This window comes from Vidua chalybeata, chromosome 15 (genome assembly GCF_026979565.1).
Source record: "Vidua chalybeata isolate OUT-0048 chromosome 15, bVidCha1 merged haplotype, whole genome shotgun sequence".
NCBI classification, from domain to species: Eukaryota; Metazoa; Chordata; class Aves; order Passeriformes; family Viduidae; genus Vidua; species Vidua chalybeata.
The window spans coordinates 15,296,135-15,317,003 of NC_071544.1; the positions used below are offsets into that span (position 1 = coordinate 15,296,135).

Below are 20,869 nucleotides of genomic sequence, written 5' to 3' on the forward strand. Positions count from 1 at the left end.
AGCTCCCATTGGTGGAGCGGGCGGGCGGCGAGGTTTGAAACGCCGAGCGAGGGGCGGCGTGAGGGGCAGCGGGGCCGGAGCGGCGAGAGGGGCGGCCGGCGGTGGCTGTGGGTACCTGCGCGTACCTGCGCGTGCGGCCGGACCCGCGTGGTGCTGGGCTCTGTGTGTGTGTGTGGGGGAAGCGGCAACGAGCTGCGTCTGGGTTAGGAGGTGACCTGTGTGGTGGTTGGTGTATGTGTTGGGTCTGTTTGGTACCGTGTGTTAAAGGGGTGTCTGTGTACATGTCACCTGTATGGTGTCCCTCTGTGCAGGAGGTGGGTTTGGAGTCCTGGGTAGTGTTTGTGTGTGCACGGGCTGTGTCCGGGGTCCTGTGTGGTTTCCCCGTGTGCAGGGGGTGTGTTTGTGTGCACCTTTGCAAGCAGCGTCGTGTGTCGAGGTGGGGATCCATGTTTGTGGGGACTGATGGATGTGGCAGGGGGTTGCTATAACATCACCCTGTCCTGCGCCCCTCTTTCCCCAGGAGCCGTGCGAGGCACCATGGCACAAGCACTTGCCTCCCCAGGGCTGTTTTCTGACGATGAGGCTGCAGCCTCCCCTGTGCTCGAGTCCACAGCAGCGGGGTTTGGGGCTGACCTGCGCAAGGACCTGCTGCCCGAGTTCTCTGCCATCTCCCCAAACCTGGAGGGCTCTCAGGTGAGGTTGGAGCTCTTCTGTCACAAACAGGGCAGCGTTTTCACTCGTGGCTCCTGTTCTCTGTATAAAGGTGATGTAATGCAGAAATAACAGAGAGCCTTCAGAAGAGGCAGGAACAGAATGCTACATTTGTGGGGAGCAGTTCCTGGGAGAGCAGTGGGCAGCGAGTGCCTCTTGGGGTGATGCTTGGTTTTGGTGTTTGGCCTTTGCTTTGTTGGTCTGATCCATTAGATAAATAAGCAAAACCAAAAAGCTGGTGTGCTTGGAAATGCCTAAGAAAGATTCTGGCATTGTTGGTGATTTTGGGACTAGAGAAATTCCTCAGCAGTAGCAGCACAGCCAACATGTGTGTTCCATATTGTGGTTCCTGTTAAGTGTTCCCATGGGGGGTTGTGTGCTGCCTCTCTGGCTGCCATATTTAACTTGTGCTGATTCTTGTAGGCTGTAGCTGAAGACAATAATGGAAAATTAAAGATCTACCTTAGAGTTCGACCTCTGAAATCTACAGAAGTAGAAAAGGGGGAAGACCAGGTGAGACACTGAATGAAGCAGAGTCTGAGCTGCCTGTGTGCCTGCTGGGAGATGCTGTTGTCCTTTGCTGTCTATCCTCCTGTAAGCCACTGCAACGATGGATTTTGTGTGTTCTTTAGGGCTGTGTCTGTATTGAGAACTCAGAAACCCTTATTCTAAAAGCTCCAAAGAATTCCTTCACCATGCGCAGCACGGAGCGAGGAGTGGGACAAGCAGTGCACAGATTCTCCTTCACCCGGGTAGGTAGCTGGGACAAACAGCCCATCTGGAAGTGATTTGAGCTTAAACCAGCCCTTGAAAAGCAGCCTTATTCACATTCACTGACCCCAGGGCGCTGCCTGAACTCTGCAGTCTCATGCAATCAGTTACTTCAGGTTTTAGTTACTATTTTATTAGTTTTTTTCTTTCTAAGCTGTTTCTGACAACTCTTTTTTGTCAGCAAATGGCAAACTCCTGTTCACAAGGCTGTAAACACACTAGGGCTGCAGTGATATGAGATGTTATTGGATTAAACAAATAAGCAGCTTGTTTTTGTAGGGAGCTCAGCTGGAATTGCTGGTGGGTTTCTTGCTCATGGCTAGTGCAGGGAACACAGGACCACGTAATATCACTTGAGCAACCATCAGCAAAGGATAGGAAAGATCTGCATGAAGCCATTTTTCCTGTGTCTTGTTTGTAGATTTTTGGACCAGAGGTGGGGCAGAAATTGTTCTTTGATGAGACAGTGAAGCAGGTGGTAAAGGATGTGCTGAGTGGGCAGAACTGTCTGGTTTACACCTATGGCATCACCAATTCAGGGAAGACTCACACGATTCAGGGTAAGGAAAGCACCAGGTGTTGTGGGGCCTGTTGAAGGAATTGTTTTTTGTTTTCTGCCTCTGAATCCTCAGCTTTGCTGCTGTTCTTGCTGCAGGCACCACCCAAGATGGGGGGATTCTGCCTCGCTCCTTGGCAACCATCTTCAACAGTGTGGGGGACCGGCTGTACCAGGCCATGGACTTGAAGCCTGCCCTCTCCAACGAGGTGACCTGGCTGGACAGCAGGCAGGTGCGCCAGGAGGAGACCAAGAAGCAGATGATGCTGCAGAGGGGTCTCTGGGAGGTAAGCACGGGGCCTCTGGGGGATTAGCAAGAGCTAAGGGGTGGTGTCATGCTACCTACATGCTCCTGTTCCTTGTTTCCTTCAAGGAGGAGCTGCTAACGCCGCTGAAGAGGAGTCACAGTGCTGAATCTCAGCTCCAGGCCACCACCAGTGGCAGTTTTGACAGTGGAGTTGCTGGTCTGTCTTCATCCAGCCAACTCACCAACCGTTCAGACCTCAGCCAGACAGAAGGTATTTCTGGAAGCTCGTTGTGTACTACCTGCTGCTTTTTGCTGGAGGATGGGGGAAGCAAAGGGTGATGGCTGTTTGGATACTGTCTTGTGGGTAAGGGAGCAAAGGTGCTGTAGCCTCAGATTTTCCCTATGAAAGATGTCACGTCAGAAGAACTCTGTGCATATATTTTGCCAATATCAGAAGAATTCACCAGTCCATAATAACCAAGCCTTGTGAAATGAAATATTGCTTGACATTCGCTCACTTCATTCAAGGAATGTGGTTATTAAGCAGCTGATTGCTGTGAGATGGGGATTGCTGGGAAGCAGGATGCCAAAGTGGCAGGCTGCACTGAGCACTTGTGCTCTGCCTACCAAACACAGCTACTTAGGTATCCAGAAGCATGGAGTGATTGAGATAACAAGGACTAAAACTTCAGTTATGCTGAAAAGAGTTCATGTTTGAAATATCTTGTAATTCTGGAATCAAAACTGAGTATATAAAAGTCCTTACACAGGCTTTAGGCTGTCTTACTGGGGACAGGCTTTAGAATAGATGCAAATGGGAGGAAGTAAATAAAAGGATTTGTGTCTGGGGTGGTTTTGCTTGCTGAAGGAGGTGGCTTGCTCTAGAGCTAAGCCATTTTGGTTGGACCCACAAAAAGCAGCAGTCATGATTTGTTTTCCTTCCTTTTTTCTCTTTTTTCCCCAGAACCAGGCCCTTGCTGGGCTGACTTGGATCGCATTTCACTCACCAGCACAGGAGATGTGCAGTTCTCCATCTGGGTCTCTTTCTTTGAGATCTACAACGAGTTAATCTATGACCTGTTGGAACCAGCTCTACCTGGGCAGAACCGCAAGCGGCAAACGCTGCGGCTCTGTGAGGACCAGACTGGCAACCCCTATGTGAAAGGTAGATTTGCCTGCAAGAGAGGTTTAGTGGCCTGCTAGGAAGGCTTTAGGGCTGAGTGGGTGGGTGGCTTAGCAGTGATGTGCTGGAGAGCCCCACAGAGAGCTCTGATGTCGGGATTTACAGGATTGTCAAATTTGCTGATGTCAAGGATATTCAATGGTGAAGTTGGGGCTAAGTTTTCTGCCAGTCTCCCAACTGCTGTGCCCAATGCATGCTTGCTTTCCAGATCTGAACTGGATCAATGTCCAGGATGCTGATGAGGCCTGGAAGCTCCTGAAACTGGGTCGGAAAAACCAGAGTTTTGCGAGCACCCACATGAACCAGAACTCCAGTCGCAGGTCTGAAGGGAGAGGGATTGTTTAGGCAGAAATACAATTCTGAGGGGCTTTTAAAGTTGTTTGTTTTTTTTGGTTTTTTTTTTTTTTTTTTTAATATTTGCATGTTTCTTTACAGTCACAGTGTGTTCTCCATTCGGATTCTGCACTTGCAAAGAGGTAGCAGTGAAGTTGTTCCCAAAATCAGCGAGTAAGTTTCATGTTTTTTAGGATTTGGGTGTAAACTCAACTTTCTTGTCTCCTTGGCTGAGGGCCTGTGGTATGGGAAGCATCTTGATGATGGTGTTGAAAGTTCTTGGAAGGAATAAATACTAAGTCTTGGAACTGACAGGAGTTTGAGGAGTATTGCAAGGTACAATTTGAGGTAATTCTCCGGCTTTTTGAGTGAAGGTAAATGTGAGCATCCTTACCCTTGCAGCAGGGCTGATTTGAGTGCTGCTGGTCCCTGTTCCTGGGGTGTGTTTATCTGGAAAGTGGCTGTTCTGAGGACTGGCAAAGGATTTTTGAAGTTGACACTTCAAAGCTCATTTTCCTGTTACTTTGTGTAACGCCTACACTTAGCGCAGGCCCTTCATCCATCAGCAGCCCAGGCACCCCAAAGGAATGGTCTGTGCCCTTATGGGGAAGCTGGGAAGGTGACTGCAGGGTGTCTGAACTGTAAACCTGATATGGCAGGACAGACCCTGTAAGTGATGTGAGTATCATCGTGTTTCCCTCAGGTTATCCCTGTGTGACCTGGCGGGGTCCGAGCGCTGCAAGGACCAGAGAAGCGGGGAGCGAATGAAAGAAGCCAACAACATCAACACCTCCCTGCACACCCTGGGCCGCTGCATCGCCGCCCTCCGCCAGAACCAGCAGGCCAGGTGAGCATCCACACCTCCAGAGGGAGGGTGTGGGTTTTTTTTTTTTTTTTTTTTTTTTTTTTTTTTGCTTTCCCAGCTCACTGCTGCCTCTCCCACAGGACAAAGCAGGCGGTGGTTCCGTTCCGGGACAGCAAACTGACCCGCGTGTTCCAGGGCTTCTTCACGGGGCGCGGGCGCTCCTGCATGATTGTCAACATCAACCAGTGTGCTTCCACCTATGATGAGACTCTGCACGTAGCCAAGTTCTCAGCCATTGCCAGCCAGGTGAGTAACACACACCAGGATCATGGCATAGTCAGGGTAGCTTGGGTTTCTCCTGCTTCTGTGGGACTTGGCCCCTTCCCACCACAAGGAGAGGGGGCGTGCTTGTACCTCATCCCTATGCTTCTCCAGTGGTTATCACCTCCAGAGTATTTCCAGATTCTGCTAAACTGAAATGGCTGACAGGTTTCAGAGAGGGGCTGGCTGTGTTTAAAGACTACACAACTTCCAGGCTTTGCAGATTGATAATGGTGGTCTTTTCCCCTTCAGCTTGTTCAGGCACCTCCCACAAAGCTGGGACTTCCATCCTTAAAATCCATCATCAAAGAACACAGCAGGCGAATCAGCCAGGGTCCAGAGGCAGAGCCAGAGGAAGATGTGGAATCAGAAGAAGACACTGAGGATGAGGCAGATGTCTCTTTGTATGAGAAGAAGGTGGGTTGTGATTTGTTTCACAGCCTTTATGTGGCTGCAAGGTCAAGAACATGACTGTTAGCTTTGGCCCCGGGGAGCTGGGATTCAAGCTCAGAGAGAGCCAAGAGAGATGACACAGAACTTGAAAAGGAAAAAGGATCCAGGAAATTGGGAATCCTTGACAAAAATATTCTGCAGTTGGTCTAAATCTGACACACGTGCTGAATTTGAAAGCACTTTGTCAGCTGTGGAATAGTGGCAGTAACAGTGCAGGTGCAGACCTGTAATTCCTGCTCTGCAAGGGAAATCTAGAAAACATGCAGAACGGGAATCTAAATGGGGAAAAAATAATCAAACTTCCTAGATAAAGTAGGCAGCAGGGATAGCAGGGATAGCTGAAAGGTCACGATGAAGTCATATCCCTACAGAGACTCAAGCTGTCATGTGTCAAGGTAGCAAACCCTGGCAACTTTTCTTCCCAAGCGACTAAACCCTTAAATCTAGATCACTGCATCCTGCAGACATGGGTTCATTTAGTTTACCCCAGGTCTTTAACTCTGTTGTGCAGTGTGGGCAGCAGAGCTGTGTCCCTCTTGCAGGACTTGCTGCGCGCGGTCGAAGCTGCACGAGAGCTGCTGGTGCAGGAGCGGCAGAAGAAGCTGGAGCTTGAGATGCGCCTGCGCGAGGAGATCTGCAACGAGATGCTGGAGCACATGCAACAGAAGGAGCAGTGGTGGAGGTACAGCCTGTGCTGGTCTCCCTCACTCTGCTCAGGATGAGCTGCAGCACCAAGAACTGCCTAATGCTGACATGGAATTGGTTGTTCTCTTTGTAGCCAGCACGTGGATGCTCAGAGAGAGCAGCTGGAGGAACTGTATGAAGGTAAAATGACCATCCTGAAGGAGTTACTGACTGACCACTACCAGGAGGAGATGCAGGTTTGTTCAGGGCAATGCAATGCAATGACATCAGGAAAGTGGCAGTGGGTTGGGAGGGGACTCTGGGTACTTGAGTCCAGGAAGATCTTTATGCAAAGTGAAAAGAAAGATTTTTGCTTTCTGAGGTTTTTTTGGTGATATTATTTCATGTCTTGATCCACAATTTTTGCTCCTTGTCTCCTACTTTATGTGGCCCACTAGGCTTCCTAATTTTGAGCAGTCAATCTGGAAGCTAATGTACAACCGTCATTTGTTCAACTTGATTCTCTCCCCCCCCTTACCCTTTCCACTGGTGGCTTGATCTGGGCTCTTCAGATTCACACAAGTTATGTGAATTTCTCTTCTTGCTCTCAGTTGTGATGATGGGTATGGACCTGTCCATATTTTCATGCCTACAGCATTTGAGTGACCTCTGGGACTTCTTGCAGATTGCTCTGAAGATGCCAACTCCCAAAACAATCTCTCTTCTTTAGAACCTTTAAAAAAGTGGTTTAGGCTCCCAGGAAATCGGTTTGCTGTACTTGTTTAAAAGTAACCTTAAAGGCTGGGTTCAATGTGTGAAGTGTAGGATTGAGAAATTCTCCAGGAATAAAGACATAGAACGTTTCAGACAAGTTGTGCTATGAAAATCATGTTGACTCTCTGAATAAACTTACTTTCTCAGGAGCGTGATGAGGAGATTTCAGAGCTCAAAGCTGCTCTACAGGAGACCAAACAAAAACTGGAGAGCCTGGATGCCAAGCAAAAGGACTCAGAGCAGAGTGTACGTCGATCCAAGCGAGTGGCCACCTCACCTGCTCTGCAGCAGGAGCTGGCAGACACCAAAGCCAGGCTGGAGCAGTGTCAAAAGCAGTTGAATTCCACAAGTGCAGGTACAGCACCAATGCTGCACTGGTTCTGAACTGTGCTGAGAGATCCCTGTGCAGGGTTAGAGAGACTTTCAGGGTACATTGGATTTAGACACCCTCAAAACATTATTTGAATTGTAGGTGACAGAAATATTGTGCTGGATGGACAGTTTCACTTCATTTTCACAGGAAAATGGACTTTAGGACAGGATAATCTTTCCATTCAAATTCTTAAGCCCCTTTGTCTAAATGAATGGGAGAAGCCTGGAATGTTTGTGCCTTTCTGCACAAACTCAAAAGCTCCTTCCAGCTTGCCTGTGGCAGCTTGTCTCAAGGGAAGTCCTGAATTTTGGGAATACTGAAAGCTGATAAATGTCCTGTTGCTCACTACTTTTTGTCTGTTCCTAGAATTGCACAAGTACCAGAAATTAGTGGAGCCACCTCCCTCTTCAAAACCCATTACTATGGATGTGGACAGGAAGCTGGAGGATGGGCAGAAGGTAAATCTAGTTCTGTGTTACACAAAAGAACATTTGCAGGGCAAAGTGGTTGCCAGCTTAAAGCAGAGTTTGGGGCTGCCAGGTTTTTAAACAAATGAAATGGGTTTGTTGAACTTAAGGGAGTTGTTGAAGGTTGTAGTATCTGGTCACTCAGATGGGATCCTCCTTCAGTGCTGCTCGTTTGAATTACCTTGGAGTGGCTTTGTTTGCAGAGCAGTGCCAAAACCAGCTGTTGCATTAAATCCCTCTCTTCCAGAACGTCAGATTGCTGCGTTCAGAGTTACAAAAAATTGGGGAGTCTCTCCAGTCTGCTGAGCGGGCGTGCTGCCACAGCACAGGGGCAGGGAAGCTGCGAGAAGCCCTGGGCATGTGTGATGACATCCTGGCAAGACAGGTGATGTGTCTGCTTTGGTGTGGCTTGAATGGGGGAGAGGGGTCCAGTCTGTGTGCTTTGCCACAATCAGAGCAACCAAAGTTCTTGCTGCTGCAAATAAAAATTATTTATTTGCTGGTACATATTTTGTGAAGGGAGCTCTATGGCTGATTTTTTTCAGTGGCTGAGTTAGTTGTGTATTTACCTCTCCACAGGAGACCCAAATTGTTCCTGTTAACTGGCAGTCTGCACTTAAAGTAGGAGAATTCAGTGTTCTCATTTCCTTATTCACTCCATGATAGCATATTTGCAGCAGGATGGAGTCAGCTTTGTCCCATCCTTACTGTTCATAGGTGTTGCTGAACTGCTACACTGTTGACAGTAGAAGCTTTTATGCATGGTCTTATGTAGCAGAACAGTCAGTGAATTTTGGCAAAAGGCAGTTTATCCTCCTCAGTTCACAGTAACCAGGGAGTTAAGACAACTTGTCATTGTACCTGATGGGAGCCTACAACAAAGCTGGAGAGGGGCTCTTCTTGTAAGAGCAGAGAATGACAAGACAAGGGGGAATAGCTTCATACTGAGGTTTAGATTAGATATTAGGAAAAATTCTTTACTATGAGGATGCTGAAGCACTGAAAACACATTTCCTAGAGAAGCTGTGGCTGCTCCATCCCTGGAAGTGTTTTAAGGCTAAGTTGGACAGGGCTTGGAGCAAGCTGGTCTAATCCTGCAACAGAGAACAAGTGGATCTTTAATCCAGTCAGTTCCAACTAGGAATGGACTTTTCTTTCTATGATTCAATATTTTTATATTTTTTTATATAAATATATCTTGCCTTGCCTTCCTCAGGACCAGACCTTGGCAGAGCTGCAGAACAACATGATGCTGGTGAAGCTGGACCTGCGCAAGAAGGCGGCCTGCATTGCTGAGCAGTACCACACGGTGCAGAAGCTGCAGGCGCCGCCAACGTCCGCCCTCAAGAAACGCTTCTGTGCCAACAGGGAAAACCTGCAGCCCAATCAGCCTCCTGGCAAAAAGCCCTTCCTGCACAACATCCTGACACGTTCAGCCACCCGTACTGTGGCTACCAGAGGCTGGCAGCTTCGTTCAGTTGCTCTATGACTTTTCAAAAGGAGGTCCCTGCCTCGCTATTACTGGAACAGGTGGCAAATCCAATATAATAGCATCTGGTTTTCGTTGTGCGCTTCTTTATTGTTATTGTAGCTGCTTGAGACTTATGTAAACATCTCTGGATATGTATGTTTAAAGTTTCAAACAATACCAAAGTGACCTTATGTAATTTAAACACTATACTGAGGAGAGTCTTTAACTGTAAAATAATGCAATGATCAATACTGTTTAACAAAAGGACAAGATAAAGGTGTGTTCTTGTCTATGTTGGCACACAATTCAAAAAATAAGTTCATACGTTTCTCCTTGAAAGATACTTTGCCTTCCTTGAGTTATAATCCTTTATTGAAGTATACACGTTCTAGGCCAGGGCTGTTGTCTCGGATCCTGGCTTGCAAATCTGGCTCCAAGTGCGACACCGACATCGAACTGAGCAAAAGAAACAGTGAAGGGGTTACAGCAAACAAGCATCAGAAGGGAAAATGAGATGGACAATGCATCTGCTATAACTTCCTACATTGTCAAAAGAGTTTTCAGATCTTAAACATCTTATCCAGGAAGCAGGCTCACAGACCAGGGCATGTGAATCCCTGCTCCAAGGGCAGGGATAGTCTATGGAGCCAGGAAATGGCTGTTGCTACTACCATGAGGGTAAGGATCCACTTCATTGCTCAGGTTGTTGTTGGCAATAGAAACTTGCCTTCCTAAAAGGGTTCTTATTAAATTTAATGTATTTGCCTATTTAACTTGCTATGTGATTTTATACAGTTGAATACAAGGTTTGTTTTTATGAGAGCTGGTTCACAGTAAAGTGAATTAAGCTGCCAGGTCATTTGAACAGCTGCAATTTCCTGAGCACAGTTCAAGGTCTAATCTTCCTCTGAACTGGAGAGCCCTGGCTGAAATCAAGAACTGTAGCATGTGTGCTGGGTTGGTTTGTCAAGTCATCTCCAGGTAGCCTAGTGACACTTGTTTACCACATTCTCTGTCCTAGGCCAAGCAGGGAAACAGATGGTGTCAGCTTTGTTTTAATCAAACAACACTGAGAATTGGCTATTGTTTTCTGGAAGTCAAAAGCTGCCTTAGTTCAGCATTTTAATGGACTCAGCTCAAGCTTGGGTTGTTTAAGGTACATCTGGCAGCTTGTTGAGTTTAGACAACTACTATTAAAATGAGAGGGACAGCTGAATTTAAAGCCCTGTCCATACTACCTACCAAATTGAGCAAAGGTTTTTGTTAAGTAACTCCTTCAGATTTCATAAGGATTTCAGCGATAATGAATATTGCTTCTAAGACTGCTTTCAGTACTGAGCTACTTCTGTATTGATGAAAAAGTCTGGAAAAATATTAACAAATAACAAATGAGCACAGATAATCCAGTGCTGTTCTGTATAAATAGAAGAGTTTCCAGCTGAAAATAAAATGGGCTCTGACTGTATTTAGTGCATCCATAACCTTACTGGACAAGAATATATTGTATAGAACTCATCTTGAGCTGCTGGGGTTTGTAAACAACTATTAAATATTACTGGTGCATAACGTAGTTATTACTTTTCTGTATATTCTCTTGTTTATAACCTTTGTTATATAGGAATTAAAACTGTGGTTGAGCAGGCAATGACCCCGTGTTTGTGTCTGGATCTGGAATAACACTGAAGTGAGAATAATTCACAGCAGTACCCACCTTTTCTGAGGAAACAGTGCACAACACAGGGGAGTTGCAAACACGAGACTAGAGGAGACAAAACCAGGTTTACAATATTTAGGATGCTAAAACAGAATTCAAAAATTTTATGCATGATTTAGGTAAAAAGCTTTCTTGTTTTCTCTACACAGTGATATAAAGTTCCACAAAGTGCTATGTAACTTTTATATCTCACTGCATTGTACCTTATGAAATAATTTACCTACAAATAGCACTAAATGTTTCAATACCACACTCCCAAATTTGTCTAAAATTACCATTTGATGTCCTTACAGTGTATTACCTTTATGTGCATGCAGAAAATGCCAGAACACAGCAAACTAAACCCTATTAACCAAATGTTTCCAGAATTACCAACCTCCAGGATGAGATTCCACTGGCTATTTAGAAGTAGCAGCCAATGCATCTTCTCTAATCAAGCTGCCACATTCCTTTTTTTGCCACTCCCTTTTCTCCCCTCCCTCTGCTTTTCTTGGCAGCTTCTTCCCTGCTAACAGCTTTTTTGTTTTTAACATGATATTTTATCAGTTACAGAGATGGAAATAACTGCTGTGCCTTCAGTAACTCTCAACCTTTTTCTGTTAAAAAAAGCAAATATTGCTGCATTCTCAAAACCCCTACAAGTATCTCTTAAGATAGCAGACCCAACCCAAAGAAACCACTTACCAGATTCCAACTAATCCAACCTGAATGGGAGCGCTCATCCAAGGAAATCTCTGTTGAAAATAAAACCACACACAGTGAGTGTGGAATCTTTTCTTTCTGCTTCCTACCTTCCTGGAATTCTTTTAAGAGACAGATTTCACCTAAAAGACTCTGAGATGTGAAGGCAAAAGCCTGACCAGCGTGGCTTCATGCTGAGCTCCACTTCGAGAGCCAAATCCCTTTGGAGAGCAGCAAGGAAATTCCCAGGGGAATCCATGTACACAGTGATCCTGAGTAAGTGTCCCTTAGAAACTCCAGTGAGTGAAACTCCTGTTTGAGTCAGGACCTGCTCCTGGGCCTTTGCTTTGAGTCTCACAAGCCCACAGCAGCAACAGAGCTAAAACTTGGAAGTTTCCAAGTGGTGCTGCCACACCTCTGCAGGGTGCCTAATTTTGCCCAGGAATTCCAAGGGAGAGCTCAGTCTGGTTACATTCTCTTTGGTGGCATCAAATGGTTTTAACCTGCAACTAGAGCCAGCAGCCATAAAAAAGGGAGATGTAAATCTGCCTCTCTTAGCCCTTTCTCCTGTCATATGACTTCCCCTGATGTGAAGGAACTTGTCCCTGTAGCAACACTCCAGTTCTGCAAGAGTTCACCTTTTATTGAGGGAAGGAAGGGTTTGAGGACTGGGAAAACAAAGCTGAAAAAGCAACACATAACCCACACGCCTCATTAATTCTGTAACTTTTTCAGAACTTGAATATATGCTGAGAATTTTTTTTGTAGGCTTTTAAAATTATTTAGGAATCCACTCTCATTGACAGAATTTTCATTGAAATTCATTACTAATGAAGTAAACCCAGAGCTGTTCATTGGACACTGCTGCCTCTTGCTCCATTAAGAGCAGAACACAGCTCCCATAAGGACACAAAGGGAATTTTAAAACAAAATAGCTCATGAGATAAAAATCACTTGATAGAGGTGATGAGGTTTTCAGTGAAGATGGTGTTTCTGCAAGAAGAATTTCTCAAGATACAGAAGTTAGAGAGGGAAATGGTGAACAGAAGCTGGGCATTGTTTGAGTGTAGAAACAGGCAGAGGAATATAGAAAGCTCAGGAGGACAAAGCTCAGGGCTGAGGGAGGTCACAGCAGTGTCTGAGGCAGGGAAAACCAGCCTGTGTGGAGTAAAATTTCTCCAGAGCCTGAGGGAGAAGAAACAATGTAGAAGACCACTTCTCTCTTTTTTTTTTTTTTTTTTTCATGGAGTCAATCTGTAATGCAGAAATGAGTGCAGGAAGAACTGTGCAATTCAGCAATAACCTGTAACAAGAGATAAAAAATGGGAACAGAAAACAACAGCGAGAAGGGTGAAGAGTGAAGGCAGCAGAGCTTTGCTGTTCTGGCATTCTCTAAACACCTCCATCTGACCCTCAGCTGAGATAAACTCACCCCAAATTTTCATTTTATGCCCTGGGAGAGTCCATGCCAAGAGGTGTGAACACAAGCCAAACCCTGCACTGTCTCTGAGAAGGGAGGGAGGGGGATGCTGTGCATTGCAGGGGAGTGTGGGATCCAGGGATGTAACAGAACAGCCCCAAATAGATTTTTAGAACTGAAAAGGCTGTTGGAAGGTGCCCTGAGAGGAATGAATGGTTTAATGCCTTTGTCTGTCAGAGTTGGTCACTGATCTGACAGAGGTGTCTAATACAGACTCTATAAGGAACATGGAGTTTATGTGCTGGAACAGTTTTTGCCAACTTGATCTGAATTCCAGCCTTTATTTTTCAGAATGTTACCAGGCTGCACTAATACAGAAATGGTGAGGAAAAAGTAACACTGGGAGGTCAGAATTAAGAATTGGAGTTGCCCAGGGAACTACATAAAACAATAAAATTCAAATGCAGGCTGCACACCCCCACAAAGAGAGCGAATGGAGAAACTACAAGAAAAAGAGCAGAAGAATTCACTGTGTTAGAGAACTATCATTTAACTCCGGAAGCAGGCAGCTCCCAATGAATTAGGATTTAATTTCCAGATGTCTTTATGACATTTTAGTGGTTAGTGCAAACAAAGAAAATGGAAAAATGATAATTAAGCAAACAAAAGCCATAAGGAGAATCAGCTTTTCTCTAACTGCCTCCTCTCTTTGTTGGATATAAAAATCTGTCAGCTTTCCCAGGCCAGCTATGTGTGTTTTCAAAAAAATAAATACATGAAATGACAGTGCAATTAGGAATGCATGGAGGACTTCAGGGCATAAGACATTCAAGAACAATGCTTGAAGGAAAAGACCCTCTGTTCTGGTTTTGCAACCGTTTTGAACACAGATTTTAGCTGCAGATTGAAAGATCCCAAGGAGCTTGTTTAAAGGATGTATGAGGAAACTTCTAGAATCAACTTGGGTGTTAATACAGTTTGCAGAACAGAAGAGGAACTGTAGCTAAAGCTGTGTAAGAGCAGTAGTATAAATTAAAACTTTAGTGTCTATTGGAATTTTCATAGGTTTATATGGAAAAACCTATTTATTTCTTTAGGAGAAAAGTTACCTGTAAGTAAAACCTATAAACCCTGTGCCTCAGGGCAAGGCTCTTTATGGGTCCTCCTGCTGCAGCAGGTAAAATAACCTGGTTCTGCAGAGAGCTGGTCAGGAGTATGGCCATAGGGTTAATGAAAATAGTCATTATGCAGCCTAATCATTTACTGCTATGCTGCATAATTACATAAACAGGCCCCAAAGCTGCTGCTGAAACCAATGGCAAAAAAACCCCAAAAAACTTCTACAGATAAAAATACTTCTACAAGGCAACTTCCTTTTGAAGCAGTAAATACGTGCTCGTGTTCCAAGAACATTCTTGAGGCATCTTCTAGCAATAACTTCTGGGAGTGTTGTTAGTTCACACCAATGTCTTGGTGCAAAACCCTCTGGGAGTGTGGGGGATGAGTTGGGCTACATGACCTACATCTTATCTCAAATACCAGAGGATGACAGGCTGCTCTGAGACCAACATCCCAAGAGCATTTCCTTCTCTCTGTCTTACTGCTACCCAGCTTTCTAATTTTTTTTATAATTTCCCTAATTTTTTTTGCCTTGTGTGTTGCTCAAGAGGCTTTGGCAAGCAGTCAGGAATTATTTCCAAGAGTGGTGGTGAAGCAAAGGCCAAGGGTAGTGAGTTAGTAGAGCAGTGTGGGGATGGTGGTGGAGTGCTGGCATGGGATGGTGCTTCTCAAACCCCATGAGGACATGCAGAAGCTGCTTGTTAAAAATGCAGCTCATTCTTAATGGGTTTAATACTGATCTCTACCAGGTGTTACCACTGGCTACCTGCAGAGCAGTGTTTCACCTGGATTCAGTCTCTGAGGCTGAGGGAGAGGACAGGATGGTACCAGAGACCACTGAGTAGTCACTGCAGAAATCGCTCATTTTGGCTGATCTGAAAAATTCACAACACCCTTATGTTGATTACACCACACAAAAACAACAGGTATTTGTCTCCAGACCCTGAGGATTGCTGCAATTTCTTCACAAATGTCATGTATTTGTCAGCTGAGGCAATGGCTTTGACATGTCTCACATGTCAAATACACACAAAATATTTTTTCTCTAAATTCTTTTTAACAAGGGTTAACTTTCCAGGCAATACATTCTCAAGAACATCACAGTATCACAAGTTGTGGTGTGTTTGGATGCCCTGCAGGCTCACTTCTTCCAGGAGATAAAAGCAGCACACACTGATTTGTACCCTGAAACTCAAATGCCACATTTCCTGTTTTTACACTGAGAGCAAAAGTGTTTTCTGTTAACAAGTGGGAGGGAAGCAAAGCACTTTAGGGAAAAAGAAGTTTTAAGATTGGAAGACAATCACAGAATGGTTTGGGTTGGAAGGGACTTTAAAGATCATCCAGTTCCACCCCCTTCACTGTTCCAAATTGTTCCAAGCCCTTTCCAACCTGGCCTTGGACACTTCCAGGGATGGGGCAGCCACAACTGCCTCAGACAGATTACCTGGCAATCTGTTCCTGCCTAATGAATACAGAAACACTTTCAAATGGGGTGTGTAACTGGGTAATCTCACCCTGCACAAGAGACACAAAGGGCAGAAACACGACAGAGATAAAATTTAAACACTTTAGAAAGTTTTATCTTAGACAAACAAAACCATTCCAAACAAAATCTTCCCCTGCTTGTCCTCCTTGTCCCCACACAAACTTTTCCAAGGCAGGGTCTGGAGATTCAGACCATGATTTTTTTCCTATTTTTTCTAACAGGAAGGAGACAGATTTTCTTAAGCTTCTTGGGTGGGTCTCACAAGCAGAGGCCTTGCCTGGAGCTACCAAGTAATTAAATCAGTGATATCAGCAGTGAGGATGAAACTCCCTTTACTGGTAAAGAATTAAAGGGTTCCTCACCTGAATATTATTTCCTTTGTGTTAGACAACCCTGAAACGAATTCCATTATTGTTCTTTACCCTCTCATGCACACACAGTGCACAATGTTGATGTAGGTAATGGATTTACCAACACCAGGGGTTTGACTTCACACTACATTAGCATAAAAAGAATAGAGGAAATAAGTAATCTTTGATAAACATTGCCCATTCTATGCCTACCCTGCACTTTACAGCCAGCAAATTTTAAAGGATCATTTTCAGGAGAGATTTTTACCACCATTTTTGTTTGCAAACTCAGATTACTACTACAGCAGGTAAGAAAAGCCTCCTTATTGCTATCGTGAGAAAACCAGCATTATTAAAATGTTCCTTTTTTACCCCAATACATTGTATTCCAAGACTCAGTACAAGGAAGGTTTATTTCACAGGAGGAAATGTGCATTCTAAGAACAAGAATAACAAGTAAAAGTAACAAGAATGTTCCTATTTCCTCGATGTTACCTTGCACTGTAACAAAAGGAACCAAGTTGTCTTTAAGAAAGGCAGAAGGACAGAGACAGCTGTAAAGCAAGTTCTACAGGGCTGTCCTCCCACAGTGTTTGGGAGGCAAATATGAAGATTCAGGAAGTATTTAAAATTCGTTAAAATATTAACTTAGGATATGAAATACATAGAGATAGATTATCTAAGACTAACCTTTAAAAAGGCTTTCTTTTCCAGGGTATTCATTATGAATGGAGGAATTGCTGCAAATAAGATAAAAAAAGGCATTAACCTTGGAGAGAAAGGCACTTTGTTTTCATTTTCTGTTTATCTGAATGAATACCATAATACAATTTTCACAGCCTTTTGTCATTCACTGAGTTTTCACTTCACATTGCCAGTTGGATTGGTATTTACAAAGGTGAATTCTCCCAATAAGCAAAACCCTGCAATTTCACATGTAACTAACCTGAGCACAGTCATTTGGCACTGGCAGAGCACCTAAACCAACTCCAAACAAGTGGAATTTGCTCCCATTCCTTTGCTCTCTGTATCTTTTCTGCACAAGCATCCCAGGAGTTTCCCTGCTGCAGTTCAGTGAAACACACTGAGGATGTTTCCACATTCCCCTGGGGAAGTTCTTAACAGAAAGGCAAACACTGCCTGGGGAACTGTAAGGAAAATCACTTGGATAGAACTGAATCTCCTTCTCACAGCAGGAACTGATACTCAGGACTGCACAGGACTTATCCTTACCCATGCCAGGAGAAGCCATCAGAATCCTGGATATCACCACCTGGGCAATTGCCTGCTGAGCTGCTTTGGATGAATCACCCAGTCTTTTTCCATCCTCATCCGTGACAGGAATTCCAAACTGAAGTTCCCTGTTGAATAAGGGGTAAAAAATAAAAGCAGTGATGGATGTGAAGTTATTTTTTCACTATTTTTTGTCACCATATCTTTGTCCCTTAAAATTGTCAAGTGTAAGAATTACGTGGTTTATTTTATTTTCTAAGTGAGTCTGTTTGTAACACTCCTTGGCACAAAAAATAAAAAATTAAAAGGCAGAGAAAGATCAAGGAAAAATATGTTGAGAAGTTACCAACTGAATATTTGTAACAGCAATCTGCTGCTTGAGTCTGATCACAGCATTCCAAGGGGGAAGAAAAGAGATGTGCCTGTTCTGTATTCCACAGAAGGGACAGGTCCCTTTACACATTAATTCAGAAAAGTGGAATTTTCTGGACTGCTCTGGAAGTAGAGCCTGTCCTATCTGACAGCTCATGGAACACAGGAAGATTATTTTCACTGAGTTGAAACAGAAGGCTCTGTGAAATCTTCCCCCTGGCATTCTAGTCTGAGCTGTCATTTCAACCATGAAGAATATACTTGAAAGTATAAAAGGAGGCACAAAATAAACGATGTTTCTGTAACTCCATTATTCTCTATTAGATCTTTTGCTCAAGTGCAGGGTTAGGTGTTAAACTCACACTGGGAGAAGTACAGGGAACAGCAAATATCCTCAGGACTGCCTTTATTCTTCTCCTTGGATTTTACAAAAGATAAAATACTACCACAGATCAACTTCCATTGTAAAGTCTAAAGATTCCCTTTTCTGCCCATAACCTTGTGTTCACAACAGGATGATTTTAATTTGCTTTTCCCTACTACTATTTTTATTCCTAGTCAAATCACGACACAAAAAAGAAGTTTGTTTCTAACAAACTGCATCTTTTTGTCACCTCGATGATTAAACAGCTGCAGAGCCTGACTTCTGTGACTAAGTTCTGCAGCTGGGATTTCAAGCACCATTTTTGAAATGACTGTGTTTTTCCAAAGTGTAGCTGGTATTCAGAGGTCCATGTGAGCAAAGTTTTGAAGGAAGCAGTAACTGGTTTCTGAGATCCAAGACTGAAGAACTCTTTGGATATTTATCTGAAGAGAATGATTATGTTCTATTTTATACCTGTTACAAACAACCAGTCAAAACCTCATGCATGAGGTTCCTGCAAGGTACTGAAACAAGCTAAAGATACAAAATGTGCTTTATTTAGTAACTTGCTGATCAACCAACTGAACAACATCTTTGCCTCCAGCATGAGTGATCTTTGTTCTTTTTCCTACCTTTGTCTCATTAGTGGAATATTGATGCAGTTGGCAGAAGCAACAGCAGCAAAAGGAACAAACCTCCCTATAAGAGGCGAGACACGCTGGAAAACAGAGAGGGGAGAAAAAAAGGAAAATAAAAATGTACATAATCATTGTCTTTATTGAAATGCTTCATCTGCTAATGACAGACCTGACTTATTTCCTTTACATTAAAATTCTGTGAAAACTCACTGGTGGGGCAGAGGTAGAACAAGCTTCAAACAAGAAATAAGTCATAAATGCTGCTCTCCAGAGTGAGCAGTGGCAGGACAGTGGCAAAACCATTCTGAATTTAGTAGCATCACAGGGAAGTGTAATTACAAGTCCAATTAATTTTCAACTGCTTCTTATATGCCTTGAAAAGTGAAAAAGAAACTGGGAAAAAAGCACCTTATTAGACAGAGTCTGCATGAACCAAACATGAGCTGTTTGACAGATATGCATAAACCCATCTCCACAGGGAAAAAAATAAAGTTGGGATCTAAAGAAAGGAGCAGTCTTAACAACTCCACAGTGGGAACTGTGCATGACACAGATACACCAGAGGAGAAATGAGCTGTGAGCTCCTCACAGGACATCACAGTTTGGGAAGAATAGAAAAAAATACCTTTGCTAGTAAGTTAAGTCCTAAGGCTGTAGCGACAGCACCTGTGGTGGCAGAAACATAGGCTGTTCCCAGCTGCCTAAAACAGAAATGAAAATGTCTGCACATGCACAGCTACACTGGTGTCACTGTGAAAAACAATTACATTTTACACACGTAGTTATGCCCCCCCAGAAGTTAAATAGGCTTTCTTGTGCTACTGCAATAAGGTGGGGATGCAAGATCTAGATGGGACACTGAATTAAACACTTTGATTTCACTAGCACTAAAAATCATATTCAAGCCACACTGTAATACTGAATCAGGTTCTGCTGGTTGTGCATTGCTGCCTGTTCAGCATTTCTCATGTAGCTGAATGAACACCTTGAAGGGTTAGTTCTTTATTTAATTTCCTAATTGCTTAACCTAGTAAAATCAGTTTGGATTTCCAAGGCCATGTCTATAATAGTAATTAAAACCAACCATACCAAACCCCATACACACAGACCAGCCATGCTGCAAACACTCAAATCCAACCCAACCTGCCCCAAACCACACTTTACATAATTCTCAGCTAGGAGGTGTCTCTATGTGCTGGAATCCAAAGTTTGCTCCCAGACATCTTGAAGCAAGTCAGCCCCAAAACCAGAAAGTCAAGTACTGCAATTCCAGTTTTCTATTCATAGAATCATAGAATGGTATGGGAGGAACCATAAAGTTCATTCCATTCCACCCTGCCATGGGTAGGGACAACTTCCACTATCCCAGGTTGCTCCAAGCCCCATCCAGCCTGGCCTTGGACACTTCCAGGGATGGGGCAGCCACAGCTGCTCTGGGTAACTGTGCCAGGGCCTCCCCACCCTCACAGGGAAGATTTTTTATGTTTTTCTAACCTAAATTTCCCCTTTTTCAGTTTGAGATTTATTGCTTTCTGTATCTGTTTAGTCTCTTTTTTAAACATCAAGTAGAAACAAGCACAGACCAGTTGAAGGAATCTCTTTTTGTAAATGAACCCTCAATGTGGTGTGTGCTGGCACTGGGAAGGTGGCACGGTGACACAACTGAAGGCCCCCACAAAATATCAGCTTAGAAATACTCTGGCAGGACACCAAACTGATGAGGAAAACTTGCAAATGGCTGACTGAGCCCTGAAACACAGACTCCTGTTAAATCCTGCACTGTTAAGTGCTCTTGATCAAGGTGCTCAGGCTTGTCTTTAATGGCAGAGTTGGAGTTCTCAGCTCTGTCCTTCTCAGACTTCTCATCTGTGCATATCAAATTAATAATTAGAGGAGATGGAAAAACTTATCCCTGTCTCGCCTCAAACTTTAATGCCCACCCATGTTCAAATACACCAGAGAGCAACTTCTACTCATCAGAACTATGAGGTTCAGTGCCTGACCTGACAGTGATTGGGGCATCCCCGCTCCTGTTCGTGTAATTTACTATAGCATTGAAGGACTGGTTGACCCACTGCCAGAAAAGCACTGCTGGTGTCGTTCTTGAAAAGAGAAACAATTGTAATTATTATTAATAAACTCACAGTTGAATTAACAGCACAAGAAAATGATGACAAATCAAGAAAAGCCACTGCAAGCAGTAACCATGCAGTTCTTGCTTATTTGAATGAAACAATACAGTCAGTGAGATACTGATACTTGATAGTCAGAGTTATTTTAGAAGAAGAATTTAAAAATCACCTAGTTTTGAACCTGAATAATAAAGCAAAGAAAAGGTAGAGAGCTTCTCTAAGTGTTATAGATAATAACAGAACAAGCAGTTAACAGGAGGCAGTGCTT

The 20,869-nt window shown here is 43.9% G+C and overlaps 2 protein-coding genes across 8 annotated transcripts in view; one reads left to right on the top strand and one right to left on the bottom strand.

Moving 5' to 3' along the window:
* Window positions 1-10,737, top strand: KIF20A (kinesin family member 20A). Of its 5 annotated transcripts, none has more exons than XM_053956707.1 (19): window positions 1-107; window positions 521-693; window positions 1,135-1,224; window positions 1,344-1,463; window positions 1,904-2,042; window positions 2,138-2,325; window positions 2,412-2,556; window positions 3,250-3,450; window positions 3,677-3,788; window positions 3,904-3,975; window positions 4,505-4,648; window positions 4,747-4,912; window positions 5,180-5,344; window positions 5,923-6,062; window positions 6,159-6,261; window positions 6,926-7,133; window positions 7,518-7,609; window positions 7,866-8,003; window positions 8,835-10,737. In XM_053956707.1, exons 2-19 carry the CDS (start codon window positions 538-540, stop codon window positions 9,105-9,107), a joined length of 2,652 nt encoding a protein of 883 aa, XP_053812682.1. In that variant the 5' UTR covers window positions 1-107; window positions 521-537; the 3' UTR covers window positions 9,108-10,737. The 5 variants fall into 5 exon arrangements, with proteins under 5 accessions (XP_053812682.1, XP_053812683.1, XP_053812684.1 ...); XM_053956708.1 differs by having other exon boundaries at window positions 94-111; XM_053956709.1 differs by lacking the exon at window positions 1-107 and adding an exon at window positions 182-210.
* Window positions 9,444-20,869, bottom strand: part of SFXN1 (sideroflexin 1) — a 21,947-nt gene continuing 10,521 nt past the window's right edge. For 2 of the 3 annotated variants that reach the window (XM_053956712.1, XM_053956713.1), the window contains exons 5-12: window positions 20,473-20,571; window positions 19,095-19,170; window positions 18,464-18,549; window positions 17,096-17,223; window positions 16,553-16,602; window positions 11,488-11,537; window positions 10,801-10,848; window positions 9,444-9,545 (exon numbers count right to left, since the gene is read on the bottom strand). In XM_053956712.1, the coding sequence (XP_053812687.1) occupies window positions 9,449-9,545; window positions 10,801-10,848; window positions 11,488-11,537; window positions 16,553-16,602; window positions 17,096-17,223; window positions 18,464-18,549; window positions 19,095-19,170; window positions 20,473-20,571 (634 nt within the window). In that variant the 3' untranslated portion in view covers window positions 9,444-9,448. Of the gene's footprint in view, window positions 9,546-10,800; window positions 10,849-11,487; window positions 11,538-14,820; window positions 14,899-16,552; window positions 16,603-17,095; window positions 17,224-18,463; window positions 18,550-19,094; window positions 19,171-20,472; window positions 20,572-20,869 lie in introns of those variants that run through there. The other variant, XM_053956714.1, reaches the window with a different exon arrangement.

What these genes read in the sequence shown, in the direction of transcription:
- KIF20A (XM_053956707.1), top strand. Translation starts at nt 538, where the DNA reads ATGGCACAAGCACTTGCCTCCCCAGGGCTGTTTTCTGACGATGAGGCT. An exon ending in AACCAGAACTCCAGTCGCAG is followed by an intron (nt 3,789 to 3,903) that starts GTCTGAAGGGAG and finishes GTTTCTTTACAG; the next exon opens with TCACAGTGTGTTCTCCATTC. An exon ending in TCTCAGCCATTGCCAGCCAG is followed by an intron (nt 4,913 to 5,179) that starts GTGAGTAACACA and finishes TTTCCCCTTCAG; the next exon opens with CTTGTTCAGGCACCTCCCAC.